The following is a 24,972-nucleotide window of genomic DNA, read 5'->3' on the forward strand; positions in this document are numbered from 1 at the left end:
TTTTATATTTCACTCTTTTATAGATTTTTGAAGTTTAATAACAGACCCTCCTTTAGATAGGTAAGCTTTTTTGAATGTTTCTTGGATGAAAAATAAAAGGCATTAGCAAATATAAGGAGGGATCTAGTATTTTAAAATTTGCTGTACACACAGTACCACTTTGTAATTGATCAATTGATTGATTAAAGTGGAAGTAATGCTTAGCTAATAATGTATACATAAAGCTTTAAGTTTGGTTCAAGGACTTAACTTATTTTATAGCAGTATTTTCATGATCGTTTTGATCTGAGCGCAGAGAAGACACCTTTTCTTATATCACCAGGGCACAGATAGATGGCCAGTGAGAGACAGCAGCAGATTTTCTGCTTAATCAAACACAAATAATCTCCTAATGCTGTGTTAGGATCTGGCCTGTACCATGAATGAGAAAGTGGTACCACTAAATGTCACAGTATTGATTACAATTATTACCTTTAAGAAAGGGTCATATAAGATGTGCAGGGCTCTGTGAACTCGGTGGTGTGAAGAGTTCTTGATGAGGTTAGTTATGAAGATGTCAAGACAGCAAGAGCTATTAAATTATGCATTATACTTACGGGGCACTGCTCGACAAATAGATTTTGTAGCAGTCTGACCGTAACCATTGCAGAGGGCTAGCAATTACTTTTTTAGGTAGAACGCAGTTTGGTCAAAAGGATGTGATTATTAATTTCTTTCACATTCTGGATGTAAACAGAGGCTTTGAAGAAAATTCAGTGAACATGAAAGACAAATGCTTTTCTCATATTTTTAGCATTGCAGGAAAAGAAACTACATTAGGACTATGTGTGGGTTTTAGAGCTTTCTAACACACAGAAAACTGTTGTGTTTATGATATGTTTATGACTGAGTTAATCTCAGTTTAAAATTTCCAAGTTGTCCATAAGAGTGCAGGAACTAAATATTCTTAAATAAGGATGGGAGGGAAAAATGGTGGTGATTGGGAATATTTCTTAAAGGTTCTGTGGTACTTAGGTAACCGTGATCTCCCAGCTTTACCAGCTGCATAACCAGGACTATGCGCCAGCCCTGGTGAATTTCAGCCATACAGTTTTCCCGTTCTGCAGCACAAACTACATTCAGAATTACGAGCAGCCGCATAACTCACAGGAATTTTAAAGCACTGCTTTAATGAAGTACAAAGCCTCACCATGGACAAGACTTGCTGTTGTAGTGCCCCCCGTTTTCCCCCCAGAGCAGGAGGCTCGGCAGGCAGCCGCGAGCAGCGGCATCCAGGCCCGGGCCCGGCAGCCGCGCTGAGGAGGACATGAGGTGCCGAGACGGGTGCGGGCCTGAGGCCTAGTGCCTGTGTAGGGGCACTGAGGTCTGCTCTGGTTGGAGTAATTAAGCAAAGTAATTTCGGAATACGTTGTTCAGAGCCGCTTCTGATAAGTGCTAACAAGCACGTAATCCTAACAGCCTTTCAGATAGTGAAATGATTTCTGTAGTGGCACTGTGGTATTTTTACTGACAGTTGGTAGAAGGAGCTTAATAAACTGCGTAAGCAATTGGCATGCTCTGCAAACTTCAGTTGTACTGCTCTGAATCTTAAAAGCATTAGATGTTTCTTCCAATTTAATATCTGCATAATGGATATGGATGGCAGGATGCACTGCTGCCTGGCAGCTCTCAGCAGCCTCTACCAGACTAGCACAGGCTTCCAGAGCAGCAGTGTTGTTCCGCTCGTGTTATCCATTTTGTGCCAAACATGCTGAGCCCCAGTTTTTGTGCAAGGTGCCACGAAAAGTTGCGCTCGGTCCTGCGTTCCCCACAGCTCAGCGTGCTGCGGAGCTGGGTGGGTGGCAGAGGAGTCCTGCAGCCTGCCTCTGGCTCACTCTTTCCCCTCTCTCTCCTTTTATTGTTTGGATCCTTTCACTAATGCTCCCTCCCAGTGCAAAGAACAGGATGGAAATGAATTATAGTGCCATTGCTGCTGCTTTTCTCCAGTTGGAGAATCGGTAGAAGAGCACCCTATCACTGATTCTCATGCAGGCGGCTGTGGAAGACAAAAACTCCCTTCCTGTTCAGAATGGGTACAGTAATTACTGACAGCCTCCCGTGCAGTCCATTTTTTGGCAGGTAGCACACAGTTATGTTGCAGTATTTCCTCTGCTACTTCGCTCTGTTCTCCTCTCCTCCCCCTCGGGCTGATCTCTGGAAATGCTTTTCAGCTCTTCTATCTGCTTGCTGACACAGCACTTTAGTTTGCATGTTAACATGGTTGATCTTTTCAGAAAGCAATTTTAAATGATTGTTCAGTTATTACATGTGTGAATGAACTGATAGACATAGGCTATTTAAAACTATGTAAAATATCTGAATTAGAAAAATGCTTTCTATACTCTCCTTGTTCTAGGAGGGAACAAACAATTTCCAGCTTTGAGGTTTTGACAGCTTGTAGCACTTTTCTAGATGCAGTGTAAAATAGTTACTTCACTCTCCCATCCACTACAAGCTCCCTGAATTTTCAGTGAGATTGGGCCTGTGTTTCTCTTGTTTTTGTAGTCTATTGTGCATCCCTGCAAGTACTGTCACCGTAATACCAGGGAGAAATTTTTAGAAGGCAGGTAGTCTTCCTCCTGTACACCCCTTAATTGTTAAATCCACTCTTCTGTGAAAAGGTCAGCACTATGAATTCATATCTTTCAATCCTATGAAGCAGGAGTTAATTTTTTAGTTGATTTGTTGTTTTTTGCTTTTGAAAGTTCCAGTTCTCAAATCCATCAGTTTGGGATCCTGCACCTTTTGCTGTCTCCGTTTAGATTAGAGGTACAAGTCTCGTGTGTTAGGCATAGTAGTTTTAACCCATCAAAAGCAACATAACCAGAATTAGAAGTGCAAAATATATGAATGAGAACTACATAAAGAACAGGTATTTCATTAGCTCAGAATTTCATAATCCTCTGTAAAAAAATCTGAGGGAAAAGATTGTTTCAGTTAGTTGTACATAGCTGGATTATTATTTTTTTCATTCTGTCTTTGTGTTTTGTACTGTGTTTTAATACAAATGCTTCAAGACAAACATCAAAAGATTTGGTATTAGCAGGAGTTTTTTTCCTTTTTCTTTCCATGTAAGTGGAAGTGCTTCAGGCAGCCCCATCTGCCACAGTGAGGCTGTGACTGAGGTTTTCTGACCATGGCTGTTTCTCACAGAGCTTGCTCAGGCCAGCCCTTGCTATGTTTGTTCGCTATTTGTTGCTCTCCTCCAAAGCCAGCTGTGTAGTATAACCATTTTGGAGTACACATTTACTCTTGATTAAGGTGGTTTAAGTATACGTCTGAATCTTTTTAAAGCTATCCTAGTTTGATGGTGGTTAAAGTGTTGGAAAAAATGTCCCAAAAAGGTAAAAAGTCTTGTGGTGTTTGCACTCATGTCTCTGTTAAAGTATAATATGAACATAAATCGTGAGCCCTTACTTCCCATGTGGTAATGTAGTATATTAGCCTGTAGCTCACCTGGTCTGCTCTTAGACCTGCTGAGTTACTGTCTAAGGATACCCAATGGCTACAAGGAGAAGAAACTTTTCTTTGAACTCATTTCAACTTCCACAAAAGCTGTAATGTAATAGGAAGCATTTAAGCTGAGAGAAATAAATCTGCACTTTGCTTCCCATATAGATAGCCCTATCTGAGTTTCTTTCAGATGACAATAATATTGACCACAATGACCACACACCCATGCCCGTCCTATTCCCCGCTCCACATTCAGACTGGTTCTCTCTGCGCTCAGTTTCTGTGCCTGGTGGTGCATGTCTGAAGAAGATGGAGACTTTGGAATCTGAATGTCAACAAGTTAATGTTAATGTGTTAATGAGGTCTTGCAGTGGTTTGTGAACAGCCTGAACTGGGGTGGGTTTCTGCAAGGACAGCTAGGCCACCCTGCTGGACAGCAGCACTCTGTGGCCGATTTTGGCACTCTGACCATTAGATAACACCAATTTTTAAAATTCCAAGAGAGAATTCCTACTGCGCTTCTGAGTAGTTCTTTATTTACATCAAATGCTTTAGGTGTTATTATCTGCTCTAACATATGCAGCTAAATAAACATAATCATATCTGTTTATGTTTTTGTTTATCTGGTAGAAAAGAGTGGTGGAACAGCTTCGAAAGAATTTGATAGTGAAGCAGGAACAGCCAGATAGTAAATTTCAAATACAGCCATTGGCACAGTCGGAAAACAAACTACAGACACCACAGCCACAACCACTACAACAGCTACAGCAGCACCACCATCAACAGCAGCAGCAGTCTACTGCACCCTCTCCAAACGTGATTGGATCACAGGTAAGAATTGCTACAACAATTCTTATCCTCTCTGAAGGCAAAGTTCATTGAAAAAAAAAAAAAAGTCAAAGAAAGGTTCAGACAGAAAACTACAAACCTTTACTTCATCCTCTTAATATACCAGTATGAATTTCTCTTTCTGTGCATATGCACATATGGGTTTTGAGTTGTTGTTTTTTTTCCACCAGTTACCTCAAAATAGCAATTAAAAGCCAGAAAAGAAGGAGGCAGTATCACCTTTCTTAGAAATAAATAAAAGCTTAGCAAATTAATCACCTTTTTCACAGGTGTGCGAGTGATTGCCCATAGTCAGTAGGTCTCAAAAAATAGTAAAGACTGTACATGCACAGTATGAGGTGTATGATTAAAAGAATATATTTCTAAAAGACTGACAGTCTTTGTATCTGTGAACAAAATATAAGAAAACAGTTCCCTTTTCTTTCTGCTTGGTATTCTAAAAAAATGTAACTCGTGTCTAGTAATACTTACCTGAGTCTGCAAGGATTAATCTAAAAGTATACAATGGTAGTTGCAAAGTTTGAATATTAGAAAGTAGTGTCTTTATTGGCAAGATACACTAAATTTCATTACAGTATAGGATTAGAGACATAATCCCAGAACTCACCAGTGACAGTGGTCCACTTTTACTGAGACAGAAATTCCAAGCTGATTCAAAGTCTCTACTGCTTAAATATATAGAATCCCAAAAGTCTACTAATAAAACAGCTAGCAAGTGCAGGGATGTGTTTTGTAATAAAACAGGGTATGTGAAGTCTTTTTTCCTGTTGTTGCTATCTCAGCAGCCCATGTTTACCTGGATAGGCAGATGGCAGAATTCACCGCTGAAGTTTGCTTTATGCATATTGCAGGGAATCACAACCACATCTTTGACAAGTTATGATTCTTGTCTTCCCTTTTCCTGGAAACAGAGGGGTAAGATGTGACTGGGTTAGTTCTCTCATTAACTCAACAAGTTGCTCTCTAAAAATGTATGTGTAAGACTTAGGTACTTGCATTTTTGATAAAATAATATTGAAAAAATGACACAAATTTAACGAAGAAAAAAGGTATTTTTAAACACTAGCATTATTCTGAAGCTAAGATAGAATAAAGAAGTGTATATTAACGTGCCCTAAAATATTTACAAGCAGACAGCGGTTCACTCTTTGCTGTATCATTGGTCTCTTCTGTCAGGAAACATGACTGCAAAAGCAGTCTCATGCATTTCTCCGTACTCCACACTTTGCATTCATGCTTTAACTTCCAGGTCATCTTCTGGGTTCTGAAAATTTAGGTTTTGTTCAAAGTTAAAGAGCCCTCTAGTGAAACACTCAAAAAACTGCTACACCCGTCTACCATTGATGCAGTCGTACTTGGAAAGTAATTATAAACTGAAAGGCAGGTCTTCCTCTCGTTTCAATAAAATAAACCAGCTCTTATCCTCAACAGTGTTTTGTTATTAATCGTGTTGGTATAACTCTGAAGTCAAGTCACTTCCTTTTATACACAGAATCTGTGTATAGATTTTCTCTCCCATTGCCCCTCAATCAAAACATGCCTTCTTTTTCAACGAAGACAAGCCCACTCACATATAAAGAAAAATCCTATATTTTGTCTCTGCAGAAAGTTTTTTGCTGCCAACTTTTGAAAATAGTATATCTTCCAAGGCTGTGTCAGTAAAGAGAGTGCTTTCAATGGTTATTTTCAGAGTAATTCAATTTAGGAATAAAGTTATACATACTGCCTTAATAGCGACATTTTAATATACTTAATATAATCCACTAAGAAGGGCTTTTAAATTTTTCCAAAAGCAGCAAGCCTGCTAAAAGGTCATGTTATTACAGTGTTATTATGTGAAATAATGCAAACTTACTATGGATGCTACTTCAATATGAATTCATGCATTGAAAACTTTTTAGAATAACCAAAGCAATTAATGCTCAGCAAAGTAACAGGGAAATTCAAGCTCTGTGATCTGCTGACTGAAACTGTGCTCTTAGTACTTACAGACTTACCAGAACCCTTTGAAAGATTCCCAGTCTTGTGTTACATGATTGATTCACTTTTCTTTAAAATGTTTATGGCTGAATGTAATGCTTGTGAAAATGACACTGTGTTACATTTCGTTGGAAATGCTTGAATAATAATACTACTGCATTAGGGGAAAGGAGCCTCTTGTTTTGGAGAACGTGCAGCAGAGGTCAATAAGAAGCTATTATATCTAAGAAAAAAAAAGGGGGAATTATTCACGCTGAGAGAAGGGAAAAATAATTATGACTGGATTTTACAAAAATGTATAAAATTGTAGCATAAAATATCCTTTGATTTGGCAATATGCAGTGATTTTTTCCCCACTTGTGTGTCATTAACAATTAAGAGACGTAGTTTAAGCATTGAGAAAGTGGTGTGAAGGTAAATGCATTTTTGTTTAAGGAAATAGTACTGAAGAAATACGGAAGAAATCAACTGGAAATATATGTATAGTATTTTATTAGAAAGAAGTGAAAGGTCTTGTCTGATTAAAATCAAGCAATCCAAATCAGGCATGTTCAGACCATGAAAAAGACTGCCTGATCCCTGGCTCTCCATTTTTTCCTGTTTTAACATCTAGCGCTGTCATCAGGTGGGAATGGCTCTTACTTCATCCTAAGAGCATTTAATGATGCCAATAACTGTTTGGAAGATGCAGTGTCATTGGTACAATGGATTTTTTATACCAGAGAGAGAAGGAATAAGTTCACCTGCCATTCTGCTGAGTATCATTGGTCATGATTTTTCCGTGCATATTGTGTTCTGGTTTTATATGGAGATTTTCCTACCTTGTTGCTTTTTGGATGGGATTTGTAATTTTCTGTTTCCCTTAGCATCTTAGAAGGCAGTACATTTTCAAATAAAATTATGAAATTATGGTTGTTTAACTTTGGAATACACTGAATTTGTGGGCATAGTGTACCCAGGCATTTCAGATAAAATTCAGACAGAGTTCAGTGATTCAAAACTACTCTCATTAAAACAGGCTAAGGGCAATCACGCAATCACATACATGCACCAAAATCACCCCTGCTCCTGAGAAGTTAAAATTAATTGCCTGCAACTGGACAGGCTTACAGCTAGCTCTTGCAACTCCATGATAGCCCTGGTGATATTCTTAGGAGAGAACACGAAGGGCTAAATTGCTGTATGTATGACTAAAACTGAAATTTGGGATAGCCAGAATCAAAATCCATTTTTGTTCTTTAAGAAACAAATGTATGAATGTTTTTTCCTCTTTCTCTGATCACAATGATCTCTGTAAGTAAAGTTTCCATTTATTTATCAGTATGAAAGTATATTTTATTTATCAGTATGAAAGTAAAAGATCTAAAATATATATATGCCACTACTAATGCTTGGTTGTCATTTTCTTAGGAATTGTTTTTGAATCAATCTGTAATGCTGCAGATGGTTAAAATGTACCCAACAGGTGCCCCAAAAGAGATTTGTGTAGTAACTTGTCACAGCGTCACAGAGTGGTTGAGGTTGGCAGGGACCCCTGGAGATCACGGAGTCCAGCGCCCTGCCAAGCAGCAGCACATTGCTCAGGATTTCATCCAGGGGGGTTTGAATATCTCCAGACAGAGAAGGAGACTCCACAACCTCTCTTGGCTACCTGTTCCAGTGCTCTGCCACCCTAACAGTACAGAAATGTTTTCTGAATTTCTTTCTAGCTATCCAGTTTTCAGAGGCATAAGATAATGTGCCTGTCTGAACAGTAGGTAGGTAGACTCAGTGCTGCCTTTTCTTCTTCTGTCGATTGTTTCCAACTAACCAACCCACATCCTGTCTGATACAAAGCGTCTCTGTCTCTTACAGTGTTTTTTCTGTTTCCTCTAGAAAACTGTAACTACAGCTTCAATGATCACCACTAAGACACTACCTCTCGTCTTGAAAGCAGCAACTGCGACCATGCCTGCCTCCGTTGTGGGTCAGAGACCCACCATTGCCATGGTCACTGCTATCAACAACAATCAGAAAGCGGTCCTCAGCACCGATGCGCAGAATGCACCAGTCAACCTCCAGACAACAAATAAGGTCACTGGGCCGGGAGCTGAGGCAGTCCAAATAGTGGCAAAAAATACAGTCACTTTGGTAAGCATTTCATGGGTTTGCCCTGCAGATACATGTGGTTTGAGTTTACAAGAGGGCTATAGAAAATATTTAAATGAATAGTCTATTTTTTGCGGGAGAAAGAAAAGTAAGTACCTGTTATGAGGCTTCCTTACTTTAACATTGTTAAAATAAAAGTCTAAGAGAAAAGCATTTACCATCTACATGGGTTGTTATTACTGTTTTGATTATAGAATTAAATCAGTGCTGTCATCGCCTCTGTGTAGAGTTTCCCCTGGTTGCAGCTATTAGTCATGGGAAAGTATCAATTGTTTTGCCCCTACCTAGGCTATGTGGCTGTGTTCTGCAAAATTCAGCTAGTTTGATAAAAGTGGTGTCCGAGTTTCTTTGTTTGATCATTTGGGGTCTTCGTCTTACATTTTTTGAGTCAATCTCTCGTGTTCCCTTTCTGTGATAGTCTCTGGTGTTAGACACACCGCTTAACTCTGTTCACTATCCTGTCTTCACTCACCACTTTTTCATACATAGATCCTGTTTCCTTAAGTGTATTTTGGAAAGTGCTTTGATTACATCACACAGTCTTTTCAAGAGTAGTAAAGCTGCTGAACAATCAATCAGCCACCTGAAAATATAAGAAGTAATGTTTTAGAATTGGATTATATAGGCTTCTTGGACTGGAAACCAGCAATTGTATGAGATCATGACAGAGAAATTTTACTTCTGAATTAACGATTGAAATTTCACTAAACATAAATCTTTACTTATGTTTAAAAAAAAAAAAAAAAAAAAAAAACACATTTTAATAATGGAAATGAAAGTAATTTTGCTTCCTAATGAGGCATATGTTTGTAATCAGAACAGACTGAATGGAGTTATTGTGCTATTCCCTTTTCCAGTGTCATCCATTGCCCCACTCTCATCTGGCCTTCATGTTTCTGCTCAGTCTCTTTGCTGAGTAACTTACTTAGACTGCAAGGTGATTCTGACACAATGCTTGTCCATGATTTTTGTTTTGGTAGTACATTTCATCAAAAATCTCAGAATATTTTCCCAAGCATTAATTAATCAGTACAAGAGCTTTTTGAAGTAAATTGCAATCTTATGTGCGTGGACAGAAGTACAGAAAGGTGGAAACTAACATGGACATGGATTTCAGAGCATCTCACTGTGTAGTCACTAGGGCTATTCAGAGATTAATTATGTGGCAGCTCCAATTGATTTCAGGTAGACAGTGAAGTACTTAGGACTCCTTAAAATCAGACCCTAATTGTTTCGATTGGCTTACTTTTGAAAATTTTAAGTTGTATGTTTACAGCCCTTCATAGTGTCATTAATATTGCTAGAAATAGAAGAGTTTTAACCTCCAGTTCTTTACTATTTTTATGAGATACTCTTTCATTCTTCTGTATATCACTGAATACAATAGGACAATAGTTCATGTAGCTGGACATCAAAGGCTGGTATTATTTTCTGTCTGTTGTAAAGCCAATTATTAACTATTAAAACAAATGGCAGTTTCATTATCTTCAAATGAAATGGTTTTAGATCATATAGCATAGTAGTACAGTTGCTCTAGAAGGAAAGATACCTTCAATTTGTGTTCCAAGGTGTACAGGAACAGGGACGTAAGATTAGTTCTGACTTCAATACATTTATAATGAAGAAGCTGTTACTGTGAAAAAATATTTACAGAGTGGAAAACCAGGAACATGAAGTCTGAAAATACATTCAGGAGTTTGATTTTGGTGAACAACTTCAAAGCTGTTTTCCACTTATTTAGCTGTCTTTTATGTTCTTACAGCAGGTTCAGGCTACACCTCAGCCCATAAAAGTGCCGCAGTTCATCCCTCCTCCCAGACTCACTCCTCGTCCAAATTTTCTTCCACAGGTGAGTGTACAGAGAACAAACAATAGAAGAAAGGCCTTAATTATAGCATAAATAGAAGATATTTTCTATGTACATCATGTTTGTTGGTCTTTATTGGTGGCCTGGTAGAGGAGACAATTCATCATCATCAGGTTTGCGGATGATGCCAAATTTGAGGGTGCAGTCCACACACTTGAGGGCAGTGCTGCCGTTCAGAGGGACCCAGACAGGGTAAGGGAGTTAGCCAGCAGGAATCTCCTGAACTTTGTCAAGGAAAAAGGCATAGTCTTGCACCTGAGATGGACTAACCCACTGCATTAGGTACAGGCTGGGGACTGGCAGGCTGGGAAGCAGCACTTTTTAGAAAGGTCTTGTCTGACAGTAGCTAAATGTGAACTAGTAGTGTGCCCTGGCATCAAAGAAGGTTGGCAGCATATTGGACTGTACCAACAGGATCAATGCAAGAGATTAGCCACCTTTTCTCAGCAATCACAAAAATGGATCTGGTGCATGGCATCCAGTTCTGCCCCCCCGGTATAAGGAGGAAGTTGATTGAAATTTGAATTAATTTCAAATTTAGGGGGAGGAGGGCCACTAAGATAGTTGGGGGGGGGGGGGCGGGTAGAAATACATGACCTACAAGGAGAGGCTGAGAGAGCTGAGCTTGTTCAGTTTATACAAGAGATTTTGGGGAACCTAACAGCAGCCTTATTTCCAATACCTACAAAGAAATAAAGAAGATAGAGACATAGGTGCATGGCGCGAGAATTACAGACAAGGATCATAAATTTTAACAGGAAAGGTTTAAACAGGGAATGGAATGGAATGGAATGGAATGGAATGGAATGGAATGGAATAGTTCAGTTGAAAGGGACCTTCAAAGATCATACAGTCCAACTGCCTGACCACTTCAGATCTAACCAAAAGTTAAAGCATATTGTCCAACTGACAGACATGGGGTATCAACCACCTCTTTAGGAAGCCTATCCCAGTGTCTGACCACCCTCACAGTAAAGAATTTTTTCCTAATGTCCATTCAAGGAACAGTTTCTCACTGTGATCTCACTTAGGAGTGGAAGAACCTGCCCAGAGATGTTATAGAAGCTCCAAACTAGGAGGTTTCAGACACTTGTCTTGATGAAGTCCTGAGCAGTGTGGTCTCTGCATTTAGTGTTGGCCCTTCTCTAAGCAGGAGATTGGGTTAGAGACCTCCTGAGCTTCCTTCTAACCTGCATGGGTCTGTGATTATGAGATTCACATATGATGATCATATATGAAAGTATTTGCTTCATATGATATGAACCCACTGAACTGGTGTTAGCAAAATCAAAGTATTACCCAAGGCCTTAAATTGCTGTTATTGTTTGCCATTCATGAGCAAAAAAGCGAAAACAAGATGTCTTTAGATAGTTCCCAAGTGTTTCTGTATTGCAACAGAAAGTGACCTGTTAGCAGCTGAGCAGTAGAACTTGTTTTTTTACAAGTTTTTCCACGGTTTGGGAAAGACACTGATTCATTTTAAATAAATAAATAAATAAATAGGTAAATAAATCTTGGAGGAACTATTTAATTACCAAGATATATGTGGCACTGTGGCTAAAATTCTGAATCTTTTACAGAAACAAAAAAAAAAAAAAATAAAAAAGGAAAAGGAACAGGAACAGGAAAGTATGGGCTGATATCTGGTTAAGATTTAGGGACAGTGAGGTCTGTGAGGATTTTTCCTAGTTTTCAATGATAAAATTGTAACGGAATATTAAAGATGGATAGGACAATAGAAATTAAACAATGAAAAAGGCTTTATTTTCAGAGTAATGCATTGTGCTTCTATACTTTGTAATGATGTAATAAGTAAAAAGTTAACAATGGGCAAGAAATAAGCAAATATTGGTGGTGGAGGACTGAAAAACTTGTGGCCCAAGAAAGAAAAAAGATTAACAACTTCATTTACCTTTACCCTTTATCACTTTCAGTGAGAGATTGATGTATAATCTTGATTTTTGTTTGTTTGTTTGTTTGTTTAGCAAGATTGGTTGTGCAGGTGTCTATTTAGATATAGATAGAGATGACAGCAGTAACAAGGATTTGCTGAAAATTTGCTGAAGGCTCAGTGTAAAGCCTTGAGACACACTTTTAGCATGAGCGCCTCAGCAGTGCCGGTAAATATTACATGAATATTTGGCTTGCAAAACCAATATGTTGATTTAGACATATATAAGGCACTTGGCAGTACACACGCAGTATATAAATATCTGTGCATCAAAATACCATTTCAAGGACCATGACTTCACATGCAAATGTCATGGCTGCGTCTTAGGAAAGTAGGTTTGAAAACGTGGCTTTTCTCTCTCATAGAATACTTATGATGCTATGCTAAAAATTACATTCTATAAGTAATCAAGCAACCTTGCATGGAATATAAAGACAGAATTGTAAGACTTGGTAAAGAAGTTCTTTTGCAGTACTCATATATGAATCTTTCCGTCTTTTTTACTTTTTTGTAGGTTCGACCTAAACCAGTTGCCCAAAATAACATTCCTATTGCCCCAGCACCTCCTCCAATGCTTGCAGCTCCTCAGCTTATTCAGAGGCCTGTGATGTTGACAACAAAGTTCACACCCACCTCTTTACCCAACTCTCAGAACTCCATACATCCAGTTCGTGTAGTTAACGGGCAGACAGCAACCATAGCCAAAACCTTCCCTATGGCACAGCTCACCAGCATCGTGATAGCAGCACCGGGTACCAGGCTCGCTGGACCTCAGACTGTACAGATCAGCAAACCAAACATTGAAAAACAGGTACAGATAAGAAAGTATCTACTAGATAAACATACCGGGTTTATTGCTTTATGGAGCCAGTTCTGGAGAGGATAAGAAATGGAGACATTTTCAGTGGGTACTGGAAATATTCGTGTTCCAACAACAGTACAAATTAAGGAATGACTTTCAGCTCTTGGGGTAGAAATTACCTTTTCTTTAATATGGCTCATTGGAATTTTATTCTCAAACTTCAGGGGTTTTATTCTCCCTGTACTGTCTTAACTTCAGTAGTTTATAAACAAGCAATATTCCAGAGCTGTACTAATTTACTGGATACCAAGTACAAACAGAAGTCCGTGTTCATATCAGGCTTTTAAGAAACACTGTTTTCAGTGGGTTTGTTTTTCAGATAGTGGCTACCAGAAAGGAAAAAAAAAAAAAAGAAAAAAACACAAAATCATAGGAGTATATAATGCAATAAGTACAATAATTTCTTCCTTGATCTTGTAGTCTTGTACACCTGTGATTGGAGACAAAATAGTCTCACTCAGCTTCTGAAGACTGGCAGTTTCCCATGACTAAATTGGATTGAATGGGTGGAAGGGAGACCTTCAGAAACAGAGCATTCTGGATGTTTAGTTTTAAAGTCTCTTTCCAGTAAAGATTTTTGTAAAATAAAATTTTGCTTTAGTGTGGGTTGCAGCTGCAGTCCTTGCCATTCAGTTCAAGTGAAGCAATCTTCTGTTTCACTTTTAACTCCTTAGTATATTACATGTTAGTAATATTATAATACTATATAATGTATAATATATTATCTATAACATATAACATATTTTTATATAATTTTTATATAATTGTGAATATATTTATATATATTTCACTTACAACTCTTTCATAGACTAATGTGCCTTGAAGTTATCGTCCGTATTTGAAGTCACCTATAGAGACTGAAAAACTTGTGCATGAACGTTATGCTCATGTTCAGTTCTCTTTATGAATTCACCTAAGTAGGTTCTTGTGTACATCAAGGCAGTTTTACAAGTTATTTAGCAATGCATGCCCTTTTCATATGATTTGAAGTTGTACTTTTACAATACTGTACTTTTGATGCCTGTTCCTTTTGATGTCAGCAATATTAATTTGCTCTTTCAATAATTACTGGAAATTCAAGGAACTGTTGAAAACCATGCAGAAAAATGCTGGTGGCTTAATAACACACGATTATTTTTGTATATATTCCCTATGTGTTAAAGGGGAAAAGTTTGTGTCTCTATAGAGATTATCTATATTTGTAGAATCAGCAGCTGTGCCATGTGTTGAGGATTGTCATGCAAACTTTTTTGATACCATTGCAAAAGATTCTAACTTCAGAAAAGAAAAAAGTTTCAGAAACATCAGAGATCTTAGGAGTCAGAGAGACAGTGTTTGAGCCATTCATAATTCTTCATGAAGACCAAGGAGCCAGAAGAACAAAATCCATGTACTGTGAGAGTGTTTTTTACCTGGAAGTTTTCTATCCCATTCAGTATAGTGATTTCTGTAATGCAGTTAACTCTTACCATGACTTTTATTGCTTGCATGGCTGCTTGGGTTAATGGAATGGTAGTGAGGCTGCTCCATCCTTTGTTAAAGCAAAACACTAATTAACATTCCTCTCACGTCAGATTCCTCAATTAAGTCTTTGTTAGCATACTGCCTGTTTTAAACTGTTTTTCTCCTGTATCTGCTAAAGTATTTGTTTTGCTTTATTAGTCAAAGTAAAAAAGTCATTCTTATCACTGAATGAAAGAAACACTGTTCCTTTTCAGACTATTAAACCACATGTGGAAGCAGAAGAGAAGCAAACAGAAAGTCGTACAGTTACTCCACCTGCTGCACCGAAGCCAAAACGAGAAGAAAATCCACAGGTATCAGAACACATCCAGAGCTTTCTTTTCAGACAAAAAAGAAGTACTCTGTCCTTCAGAAAACAAATTTTCTCCTCTGTTCCATCAAGACTCCTAAGTTTTTATGTTCCTTACATTCCTGTTGGACAGCAATAGCTGATAGGGCTAAAGAATAAGAAGTCTAAATAGATATAATGCATATGCATTTTCAGTCCTGAGATACATTGGACTTCAGAGCCTTTTGTTAAGCTAGAAGATCATAAGTTCCCTCTGATACTTCCTTCAACCAGGAGGCTTAGATTACAGCGCTGATTTCCATTCCTTTGAGCTTTTAGACTTCTAAACTTCTGAAGTTATTTTTAATGCTGGAGAACTGTCTTTATCTTGCTGTATGAAATACCACTGTTCTGGTGAGCAGGACGGAAAGAGTAACGTATGTTCGCATTCTCCCAGTTCTTATTCCAGTTTACATATAGTTAGTTTTATAGTGACAAAATGGCCAAAACGGGTATTTTTAAAGTCTTTCTGCCATGACAAGCTTTGGAACAGATTACAGCTAAATGTTCTGCTATGTTTGTTTTTTGTAGATGGATTCAAACTGACTACTGTGAGCATTAAATGTTGTCAGTACAAATTCTGATTTTTAGATGTCTTTGCAATTCCTGCATTAAAATTAGAATCCTTTAAGAAAGCCATAGCCCTTATCAAACTGCAAATGTAAGCCAGAGTTGCTCCTTGTAGTCTGCAATAATCATAGAGATAATATGGAGATCGTGTTCTGCAACCAGCAATGTTTTGCTGGCAACTGAATTGTGTTGGCATTTACTAAGAGCCAATCACGTAGTTGTTTCAGTGCTGGATTGGAAGTAAAGAAACTGCTTTCTTGTTACTAGCTCTGCCAACTCTGTGATCATGAGCAACTGGCATTTCCCTACATCTCAGCCTAGTTTCCCGTCTAGAAAATGGGACTGGCGTCTATCTTCTGTAAAACAGATTGACATATATGAATGAAAAGTAATTTATAGAAGCAAAGCATTATTAATAACTTCTGTGTTGCTTAGTTACCTGTCAACTGACTTTAAAGGGCCTAAGTAGCTTATCCTAATGATTGGAATTGTTATGATCTCTGTGTTTTTCTCTTTCTTCCTTCTCACAGAAACTTGCCTTCATGGTATCTCTGGGACTAGTTACTCATGACCATCTGGAAGGTAAGAAAAATGTCATAAGTTGGTTCTTGAGCTCTCTGCTTCATGGCCATTCTGAGCTGGAAGTGCAAGTCCAAAATATATCTGTATTAAGTGCATTTGGGGTGTCTGTACTCTTGATCTTAGTCTCTGTTGTGCATCCTTTTTATTCCCCATGTTACATGGACACAAATCAGTTGCTTATGCAGCTGAGATCAGTGGTTGGCAAGAAAGTGTATGTTTTGGTAGTAGGAAAGAAGTTTGTGACAATGTTGCTTTTGGGGCAGTCCTTGTATCTGAAAAGTTATGCCATGGATAATTTTATGGTAACTCACATCTGGATTTCTTATTTATTTCACAATTTCATGGAACTGTAATCTGTAAAGGAAATGAGTTGATAGATAATTGGCTTTCTTAATCCTATGCAGTGAGAAACAGCCTAAATTGCAGCAGCTTGCATATTTCTGTACTGCATTTATTTTTAAGTATTGAAAAGGTTACCAGAGGCTTTTAGTTTTAGCTCTCAATTACACTGACCACCAATTTAAAAAGTCGTAGTCAGGGAGTACTTTTATTTAGACAGAAGATGGTAGTCATTTTGTGAATTAGATGAGCACTTATATTCCATGTTAGATCTTAGTTTTCAAACCTTCAGAAATCAGAAGTGTGACAAAGTTGCCTGTATTGAGTATGAGTGGTGTACTGCAGAAACCTTCACAGCTAAATTCACATGCAAACTGTATTCTGAGAACTTTGTATTATTTCTGAGGCCTGTTGTTTTCTAACCTGAATGCTTTGTTTTACAAGAAATCCAAAGTAAGCGACAAGAGAGGAAAAGAAGAACAACAGCAAATCCAGTATACAGTGGAGCAGTTTTTGAGCCTGAGGTATTGATCTCTTGCCGGGGGAAGCTAGTACTTTCATTCTGAGCTTGTGTGTTTTTCTGCCACATCGCTGCCTACTAAGCTGTCTCAGTTCTAACTAGACAGGGAAGCTATTGTTTATGATTTAAAAGGCCATTGCAATGATATGACCCTCATATTTTTTAAAAGTAAATACATTGGGGTGTTCTTTTAATACTTGCATTCCTTTCTGCCTTCCCCTATGTAAAGCTGACATTAAATGGCAGTGTGTGTTAGTCCTAGCCGTCAGGTCAGCTTGCATATTAGCCTGAAGCAGTCCAGATGTCAGAAGTAGTGTAAAAAAGCTGACCTTTCTGAAGCTGTGCTCCAGAAAATAGAAGAGCCAGTCATCTCATGTAGTACTACCATACTATCCATCAAATATTGCATATAGTTGTTGCCAAAAATGTTAGCCAACAAAAATGGTTCTGTTCTCCCCTACAGCGCAAGAAGAGTGCAGTCACGTACCTGAACAGCACAATGCATCCTGGGACACGCAAAAGAGGTGAGAGATACTTAGACTTTTCTTCCTGCTGTGTGCCTCTTTCTCCATCTTGTGTTTGTAGTCCCCTTGTTGATATGAAGAACAAAATAAGGAAGGGCACTGCAGTACTTTATTTGTATAGTGAAGTTCTACGGCAGACACAGATCATGACTTCTAGGGATTAGCACAGCAGGTTTTATTAGGCAGCTCAGTGTTTCATTTCAGTTTCAATCTCGCCCCCCAAAAATAGAGCAAAGTGAAAGGTGAGATGTTTGAACATCATTTAGTGGTATAAAGCTGCTGTCAAGATCCTCTTGTTAATAAGTAAATTGTATCGCTACTATCAAGAAGGTTATGGAAGAAGTGTCTGCCCAGAATAGGAGAGGAAACTTAGTGTGAGAAAAGCTTGTTCCCTACCATGAGCAGAAATATGTCCTTGGAAAGATTTTATCTTGAGAAAGAAGGACTATCTTGCTCATACTGAGCACTTCGCTGCAAGCAGAGTGCCACTTGTCCAAACAGAAGAGATGGTGTTTCATATAGGTAAGCAGTATTATTCAGTAGAAATTCTTCTGTAAAACAGGTGAAATTTTAAGGCTTAGGTTATGGTGAATCAGATGAGTCAGAACAGCATAGCAGAGAACTTGATACTGTTTTTTGTGCATGGCATCAACCACACATACATGACAATCTTTCCCTGATTTTTGACACTTTTCTGCAGTTTTTACAGACTTAAGCAATCGAGCATATTTAAAATCCACAGTCTAACCTAGCATCAACCAGTTCCAATTCTGTTGTTTTTTGTTTTGTTTTGTTTTGTTCTGTTTGTTTTTTATTGGCTGCAAGGTCATATATCCATTTCACATGTACTCTCCTTGACATACCTTGTCAGTCCAGAAGGCAATGTGGCAAAACTGACACTTCTGCAGCCATACTGATTCTGAATAAAGCACATCAGTCTCTTGCCATCCTCTGATGACATAAAAAAATATATTTATAAATAGTATGATACAGATTTTATAGAGAGAGAGGTTTGCATTTGATCTGTGGATAAGTAAATGTTCCTACTTCTAGTAATGATTTCTTAATTCTGTTTTATAACTCATTGTGAACAATTACTGTGTCAATGAAATAGTTTGCATGCTTTTGTACTTGATATTCTCCTAGCCTATTTATGCATGCTGACCGCTGTTATGCTCTCTCTTTTTTTTTTTTTTTCTCCCACACTGTTGTGAGCCTGCACCTTGTATCAGTACCAAACTAGTAGCATGAATTTTCAGTTGACAAAAGATTTGGATGTATACATTTGTTTTGTGATTTAGTATAGCAATATATTAGGTGAAAAGCTTATGCAAGCAAGTGCCCTTGAGAGCTTTAGTTTAATTCTAGATGGTGCTGAGCATGTCAGAAATTTCAGCCATGGACATCACTATCAGAAATCCGTTTCCAAGGACATACTTAGTTCTGGAACATATCCAGACTTTAAATGCTAGGTTTAGCATGTTAATAGGTATGGACTGACAATCTGTAAACATAAAATCCGGAGAATTATTCCTAGATCCTAGGTCCTTTATGTTTACATATCCATAAATTACCCAGGAGAAGGGAGGCAGAAATGATGGTTACATATTGTTTTTTGCCACCTTCCTTTGCATACGTAATTTTATGAAAATAGTTACAAACACATTTTGCACTTCTGCTAGTCTAAAGGAGCACATAGGAGTTGTGTAGAATCAAATGTATTTGACTGAGAAATGCTAAGAAAGAGCACAGGATTTGGGTGAGGGTTACAGTGGAAGACCAATGATAGATTACAGCTGGTAGTGCTGAGGTTATGAGTCACAAAATAGGACCTGTTCTAGCCTAATTTAAAAGATGTACCAGTAGAGTAGAAAGTGCTGATCTGTGGGTGAGTGGGTTTAAAAAAATGGGAAGAAAAGGAGAGGGTTGGAATGGTGAGTGTTGGCCTGTGATAAAGGACTTAACCTTTGTGTAGATTTATGCTGGCAGTAGAAAGATAGGAATGTGTGGGATAACAGTAGAAGGGATTTAATAGTAGTTATTGTGGCTTCTCTCTAGTTTTGATGCCAACATGCTCTCCCTAAAAACTGAATAGCCTTGTTTCTAGGAATGGAAAGCATTCCCACACTGCTTTTGTGAGAGCGATACTTTGACCCTCGACAGAACTTGTTTCTATTTCCTTCTGAAATACATCTTTTAAATGTTCTTTCCTTGCAAAATTCTACTTAAAGATTTCTTAAAAATGTTTTAATCTTTGCTTCTGTCCTTCCACTTGTAACTTTTATATTAATTTCCTCTCTGTGCTACATCATTTCCTTTTTCATGCTAGCCAATGAGGACCACTGGCCAAAGGTATGTAAGATCATTTTTCCTTTTTTTTTTTGTTTGTTTGTTTGTTCCCTTTTGTTAATATGTAGGTCGTCCACCTAAATACAACACGGTGCTGGGGTTTGGGGCTTTGACCCCCACATCCCCTCTGTCCAGTTATCCTGACTCCCCTGAAAATGAAAAGACAGAGACCACATTTACTTTTCCCGCAGCTGTTCAGCCTGTGTCCCTGCCTAGCCCCAGCTCCACAGACGTAAGTAACTCTTGGGAAGGGGGTTACTTTTGGAAAGATATGTAGAAACAGTCACAAGGAAAATCATTGCAGATTTTGTTTCTGTAGTCTCACTCATCCTTTGTCCTAGTTCAGTGCAATGAAATGGTCCAGCATCCTTTTAACACCCTTCCTTTTTCCTCCTGCACCTATGTTCTTATCCTGTAGAGATTTTATTTATAACTCCTTCAGTGGATTGAAACACTGGGAGGCACCAGGCATGCTAGATGAGCTCATTTCCTTTGTGCCATGTCTGAGATCTTGTCTGACTGAATTGAATCTGTCATCCATGAAAATGGGGGAAGGGGAGAATGAAAAGTATTACTTACAGACTCTAATAAGAAAAAGTTGTGGTGTTTCTATAATGACAGAAGGGAAACCTCCCGGATCACTCAGGACAGACAGGAGCCATGTTCACAGCGTTGCTTATGGTAGTTCTGGTGTACCAGTGTTGCTGAATACATTGCCCCTGTGATCAGATCACTAAATCTGTCTTGAATAAAATTTGCCCATTTTGTTATAATATATAAAGAAATAGGTATGTTTTTTTAAGTTAAAAGATAGGATTTGCCACTCAAAGTACAACTTCTTTTTAAGTTGCTGAGAACTACTGAATTATTTCATTATTACTAGCAAAAACATGAAGAAAAAATTTAAAGGTCATGCATAAACCTCAGAAAAGAAATAGTGAGAAAAGTTGGACTGAGTTTCTGTGTAGGTCTGACAGGACATAATGAAGGGACACTATGGCTTGTCCAAAAGTGTACTGTTACTCTATTCAGTATGGGCGAAACAATTCATTGCATAAAGATTCTCAGGAGTAAAAAGTAAAAGTGTAAAAGTAAAGTGCTCAGTGCAAAAGTAAAGTGCTTGCCTTTTAGTGACTACTGAGTACAGTTTAAAAATAAAAAGGTGCTTGCTTATTTAGTCATATCATTGCAGACTCCTGCAATCTGAGTAAGTGATCTGTGGTTTTTTTGTTTGTATGTTTGTTTTTTTACATATTTTCACATATAATTGAGGCCCAACAACTTGAAATGGGCTTTGAGGAAGAGCTGGGCAGCTTTATTTTCACCTGTGCAGTTTCACCACTCTAAGTGCACAGACTGAGGGACTATTGGCCACATACAAGAGGGAATAGAAGCCAGCTTGTTGCTTCTGAACTGTATTTGTTCTGTACAGATAACAGGAATAGAAATAGTACAAGTGTGTCTGAGTCACAGAAATAAATAGATGCAGTTCTGATACACAGGGAATATGTATGTGAAATTAGAAGGTGCTCTTTTATGTAGTCACTTTTGAAAGCAGAACAGCACTTGACTATAAAAGCCCTTTGCTGACAGTCAGATGAAAGAGACTGTGGAACAGCCCCTCATAGGGAGGGTGGGGCATCTCCATCTCTGGGGTCTTCTATAAGTAAGCAGTAAAAATGACAAGTAAACATGCTGAAGAGAACATTTTTGACACTGGCCCCAAGAGAAGGGCTGGATAATGTGGTAGGTCTTTTCCATCTCTGACTTCTGTATGCATACTGCCGGTCTTTTCCCACTATATAAGAGCTCTCGAAACAGTATAATGTGATGTTGTCCTGTTTTCCGAGGTGCCTGGTGACAGCAGGCTAAATCAAGAGTAGAGAATTTTTGAGGCATTCTAATCTAGTTCTCAATGCCATGAATTTTCTGAAATTTTATAGTATTTGTACTTAGATTATGGATTATTTCAGTATACTTTAATTATGAAAATAGAGGTATTCTAAAGGAGACAGTAGAAGTTTACAAAGAAGGTAGTTAACATTCTCTCTTACCTGAGTGTATTGTAATATAGCACAGTAGCACTCTTTTCCCTTTAGAGTAACATATAAGTCCCCTTTAAAATGTTTACAGACAAGTGATTTAGTTTATGCATAAGCATTGGTTTTAACATTTTGTAGGTTTGTTTTTTCAAAGGAATTTTATCCCAAAGTCTTATTCAATGTATATTCCCTATCAGGTGAGCTAATTCTTTAGACTTTTCAGAAACATTTGGTATTGAATTCCATGTAAAATAAAATACAAGTAAAAGCAGAAGATATATTTCAACATGACAATCAAAATATAGAAAGGTCTGTTTATTCCAGATAGGATAGAAAATGCTGCCTGTTGTTACAGCTCCCAGCCTTTGGGGACCTACAGAATGAAAACATGAGATGTGCATGCCTAAATAAAAGGTTATGTCAAAAGTCACAGTTAAAACCATTCAGCAGTTTCCCAGACAGATATAGAGGAAAACTGCAATTTTACCTATCTTTAAAACATTTTTGCACTCATTTACTGAGAAGGTCTAATTCATATAGACTTTAGAATGGAAGTTTGATGTTCATTACATAAATAAACTTAACTTTTAGCCAACCTGTAAAAAATACAAATCAAGCACTCAGCCCAGAAAGGCCTTCTTGCCTTTCTCCTGAATTGTCATTCTCTGAATGACAGAGATGAATTTTAAAGGGACAATAAAGCAGGAACTTGAGATGGGATTGGAGATAAAAGTAGAGGAGTAGAAACTAGGAATAGAGCCTGGGGAAAGGAAGGAAGTAATACAGTAGGCATGGTTGAACAAATCTTTTTTTTTTTTTTTTTCTGTCTGGCAATTGGCTGTGAAGCATTTGGTTATGGGTGATTCTCCCTCACACAGTAGCATATTCACCTGGAAGATGGCAATTGCCTTTGACAGTCAATTACTCAGCAGCAAGAATAAAGCAAAACTGTTTTCTGTCTAAAAGTCTCTATTCTAGTGATGGTTCAAGTCTGTGGTCACAAAATGCCTTTTTATTAGTAAATTAATAAATGGTCCAGTTGAGAAGAGCATTAGAGAACATGCAGATTGCAAAGTCAAACCCATAAATGTTAGGAAGTGCCAAGATTATTATTGCTTATGATAACTTAATTCACTTATATCATTCATATATATTACCATCAACTTTATGTATCTGGTTTTGCACAGTTGTTGTCACAGAATATTTAGATTTCCCACGTTATTCCAGTGAAATGTACATATACATATATACATGTATATTACATATTCAGACACATAAACTACATCTACTTTGGATATGACACTGTATTGTTCAGTTCTATTCCTAAAGCCAGGCACTATTGCTCTAGCCACTGTATATGAAAATAAACTGTTAGCTGTTCAAAAAGCTTTAATTTGCTTTCTGGTTTTCTTGGTACAGGGGAATTAGAGCAAAAAGTGACCTTAAATCACCTTTTATACTGTCTCTGTCCTGAAATTATTCTTCTGTCTGTTTAGCCTACAACATATGTCCGAGCATTGTCAGTGAGCTCTGCTCTAACATAGGTTGGCTGCATATAATTTTCACAGAGCTGGTCCAGACACTGAGATTAGTGGGGTGCATGTCACATCACATCCAACCCCCTTCATGCATATATTTATTAACTGTCTAGAAAACCTGGGGCATTTCTTTGGAATTGAGCATTGGCTGGGATTTGGTATGTCCAGTTATTAATTTTGAGGAAATATCCTGAATTTTGTATTACTGTTTTGACAAACCAAAAATAGGACTATGGATTTTGTGCACGTGTTGCCATCCTGATGTGTTCAGCCATACTGCACGCTGACCAGTTGTATCACTTCTGGATTTACAGTGTTCTGTTGAATTTAGAAGGCTTCAGGTCTAAATTTCTAAATGTCACCACCTCAAGAAGCAACAGTTTGCATCTCTTGTGTAGATCTCTTTCTACGGGATACCAGATATATCAATTTTGGTTTTCAGCGCACCAATAACTGTGCACCTGAGCCAGATACCAAAAGCCGTTTGTAGTCTGTGGCAACTGAAGGCCACATGTAGTTCTCTAGAATGAGAATTTTCTTGTAAAATGTGAGAATTTTGCTCTTAAAAATTTCATTAGGTTGCAGAGGATTTCACATCTTAGCTTATGTCACGTCTCCTGTCTGCCTTCTTTTCCTTACTTGTACTCACAGAGTGCTTGATGGAGGAAAAGAAGTTCTTCCCAGACTGGTTACACAGATCACTTCACAAGAGGCATGAAGTGTCACTCATTTCATTCTTCTGTTAACACGGAAGAGCTCTGTTGTAAAGCATGAAATAATACTGTAACCCACCTCTCAATGATCCCCAGAGTTATGGAACCAAACCATGCCGCTGAAAATTCACTAAAGCTTGATCCTTTACAAAACACGGCGTCGGTGCTAACCTTGGGAATAAAGAGAAGAATAGCATTCCCTTCAGAGAAAGGCCTCATCAGCAATAGAGCCGCCAAGTAGAAACCTTAGCAGATTGCCTGTGTCTCATTCTTCTAATATGTTTAATATTTTATCCACAGTAGAGGTTAGCGTCATTTTTCTTGTCTGGCAACTTAATGTGTAAGTGCATGGCCAAGTCCGATATCATTCCAAGATGATGGAACTTACTCACACACTTGAAAAGACTGCACGGGTCAAAATGAAGCACCGCGAGTGCTGATGTTGCATATGTACAGAGGGAGTGTATATGCACAATTTGACTCAACACATGCATCTTAAGATCACAGTCTTGCAGATGTTGTGTGTGTGAAAATTTGGCTGAAGTCAGTGAGAAGTGCATATTTCTGACTCCAGATGGGGCCTAGAATATGTCAGCTTGCCAGAAAAGGCAACAGGTGGAGAAGGGAGAGGGGTTCAGATGCCCCTTTCCTGCTCTGTGGGTGCTAAGCCATTTTTCTTTCATGCCTCTTTGTTCAAATATCCAAAGAACAAAGGAAAACAAACACCATCACCACCACTACCCCAAGCATGAGATGGGAGTAACAGGAGGAGAGAGAGAGAAGAAAAAGTGACA

The 24,972-nt window shown here is 38.1% G+C and overlaps 1 protein-coding gene across 9 annotated transcripts in view; it reads left to right on the top strand.

The window, feature by feature from the left end:
- PHF21A (PHD finger protein 21A) overlaps positions 1–24,972 on the top strand; it is a 139,334-nt gene that overhangs the window by 100,705 nt on the left and 13,657 nt on the right. For 7 of the 9 annotated variants that reach the window (XM_082761947.1, XM_082761949.1, XM_082761946.1 and 4 more), the window contains 9 exons: positions 4,123–4,323; positions 8,197–8,451; positions 10,232–10,318; positions 12,802–13,098; positions 14,868–14,966; positions 16,102–16,153; positions 16,937–17,016; positions 17,476–17,536; positions 19,954–20,117. In XM_082761947.1, the coding sequence (XP_082618073.1) occupies positions 4,123–4,323; positions 8,197–8,451; positions 10,232–10,318; positions 12,802–13,098; positions 14,868–14,966; positions 16,102–16,153; positions 16,937–17,016; positions 17,476–17,536; positions 19,954–20,117 (1,296 nt within the window). Of the gene's footprint in view, positions 1–4,122; positions 4,324–8,196; positions 8,452–10,231; positions 10,319–12,801; positions 13,099–14,867; positions 14,967–16,101; positions 16,154–16,936; positions 17,017–17,475; positions 17,537–19,865; positions 19,889–19,953; positions 20,118–24,972 lie in introns of all 9 variants that reach the window. The other 2 variants (XM_082761952.1, XM_082761954.1) reach the window with 1 other exon arrangement.

The sequence above is a fragment of the Aythya marila genome, assembly GCF_965140915.1.
Source record: "Aythya marila genome assembly, chromosome: 5".
Taxonomy (NCBI): Eukaryota; Metazoa; Chordata; class Aves; order Anseriformes; family Anatidae; genus Aythya; species Aythya marila.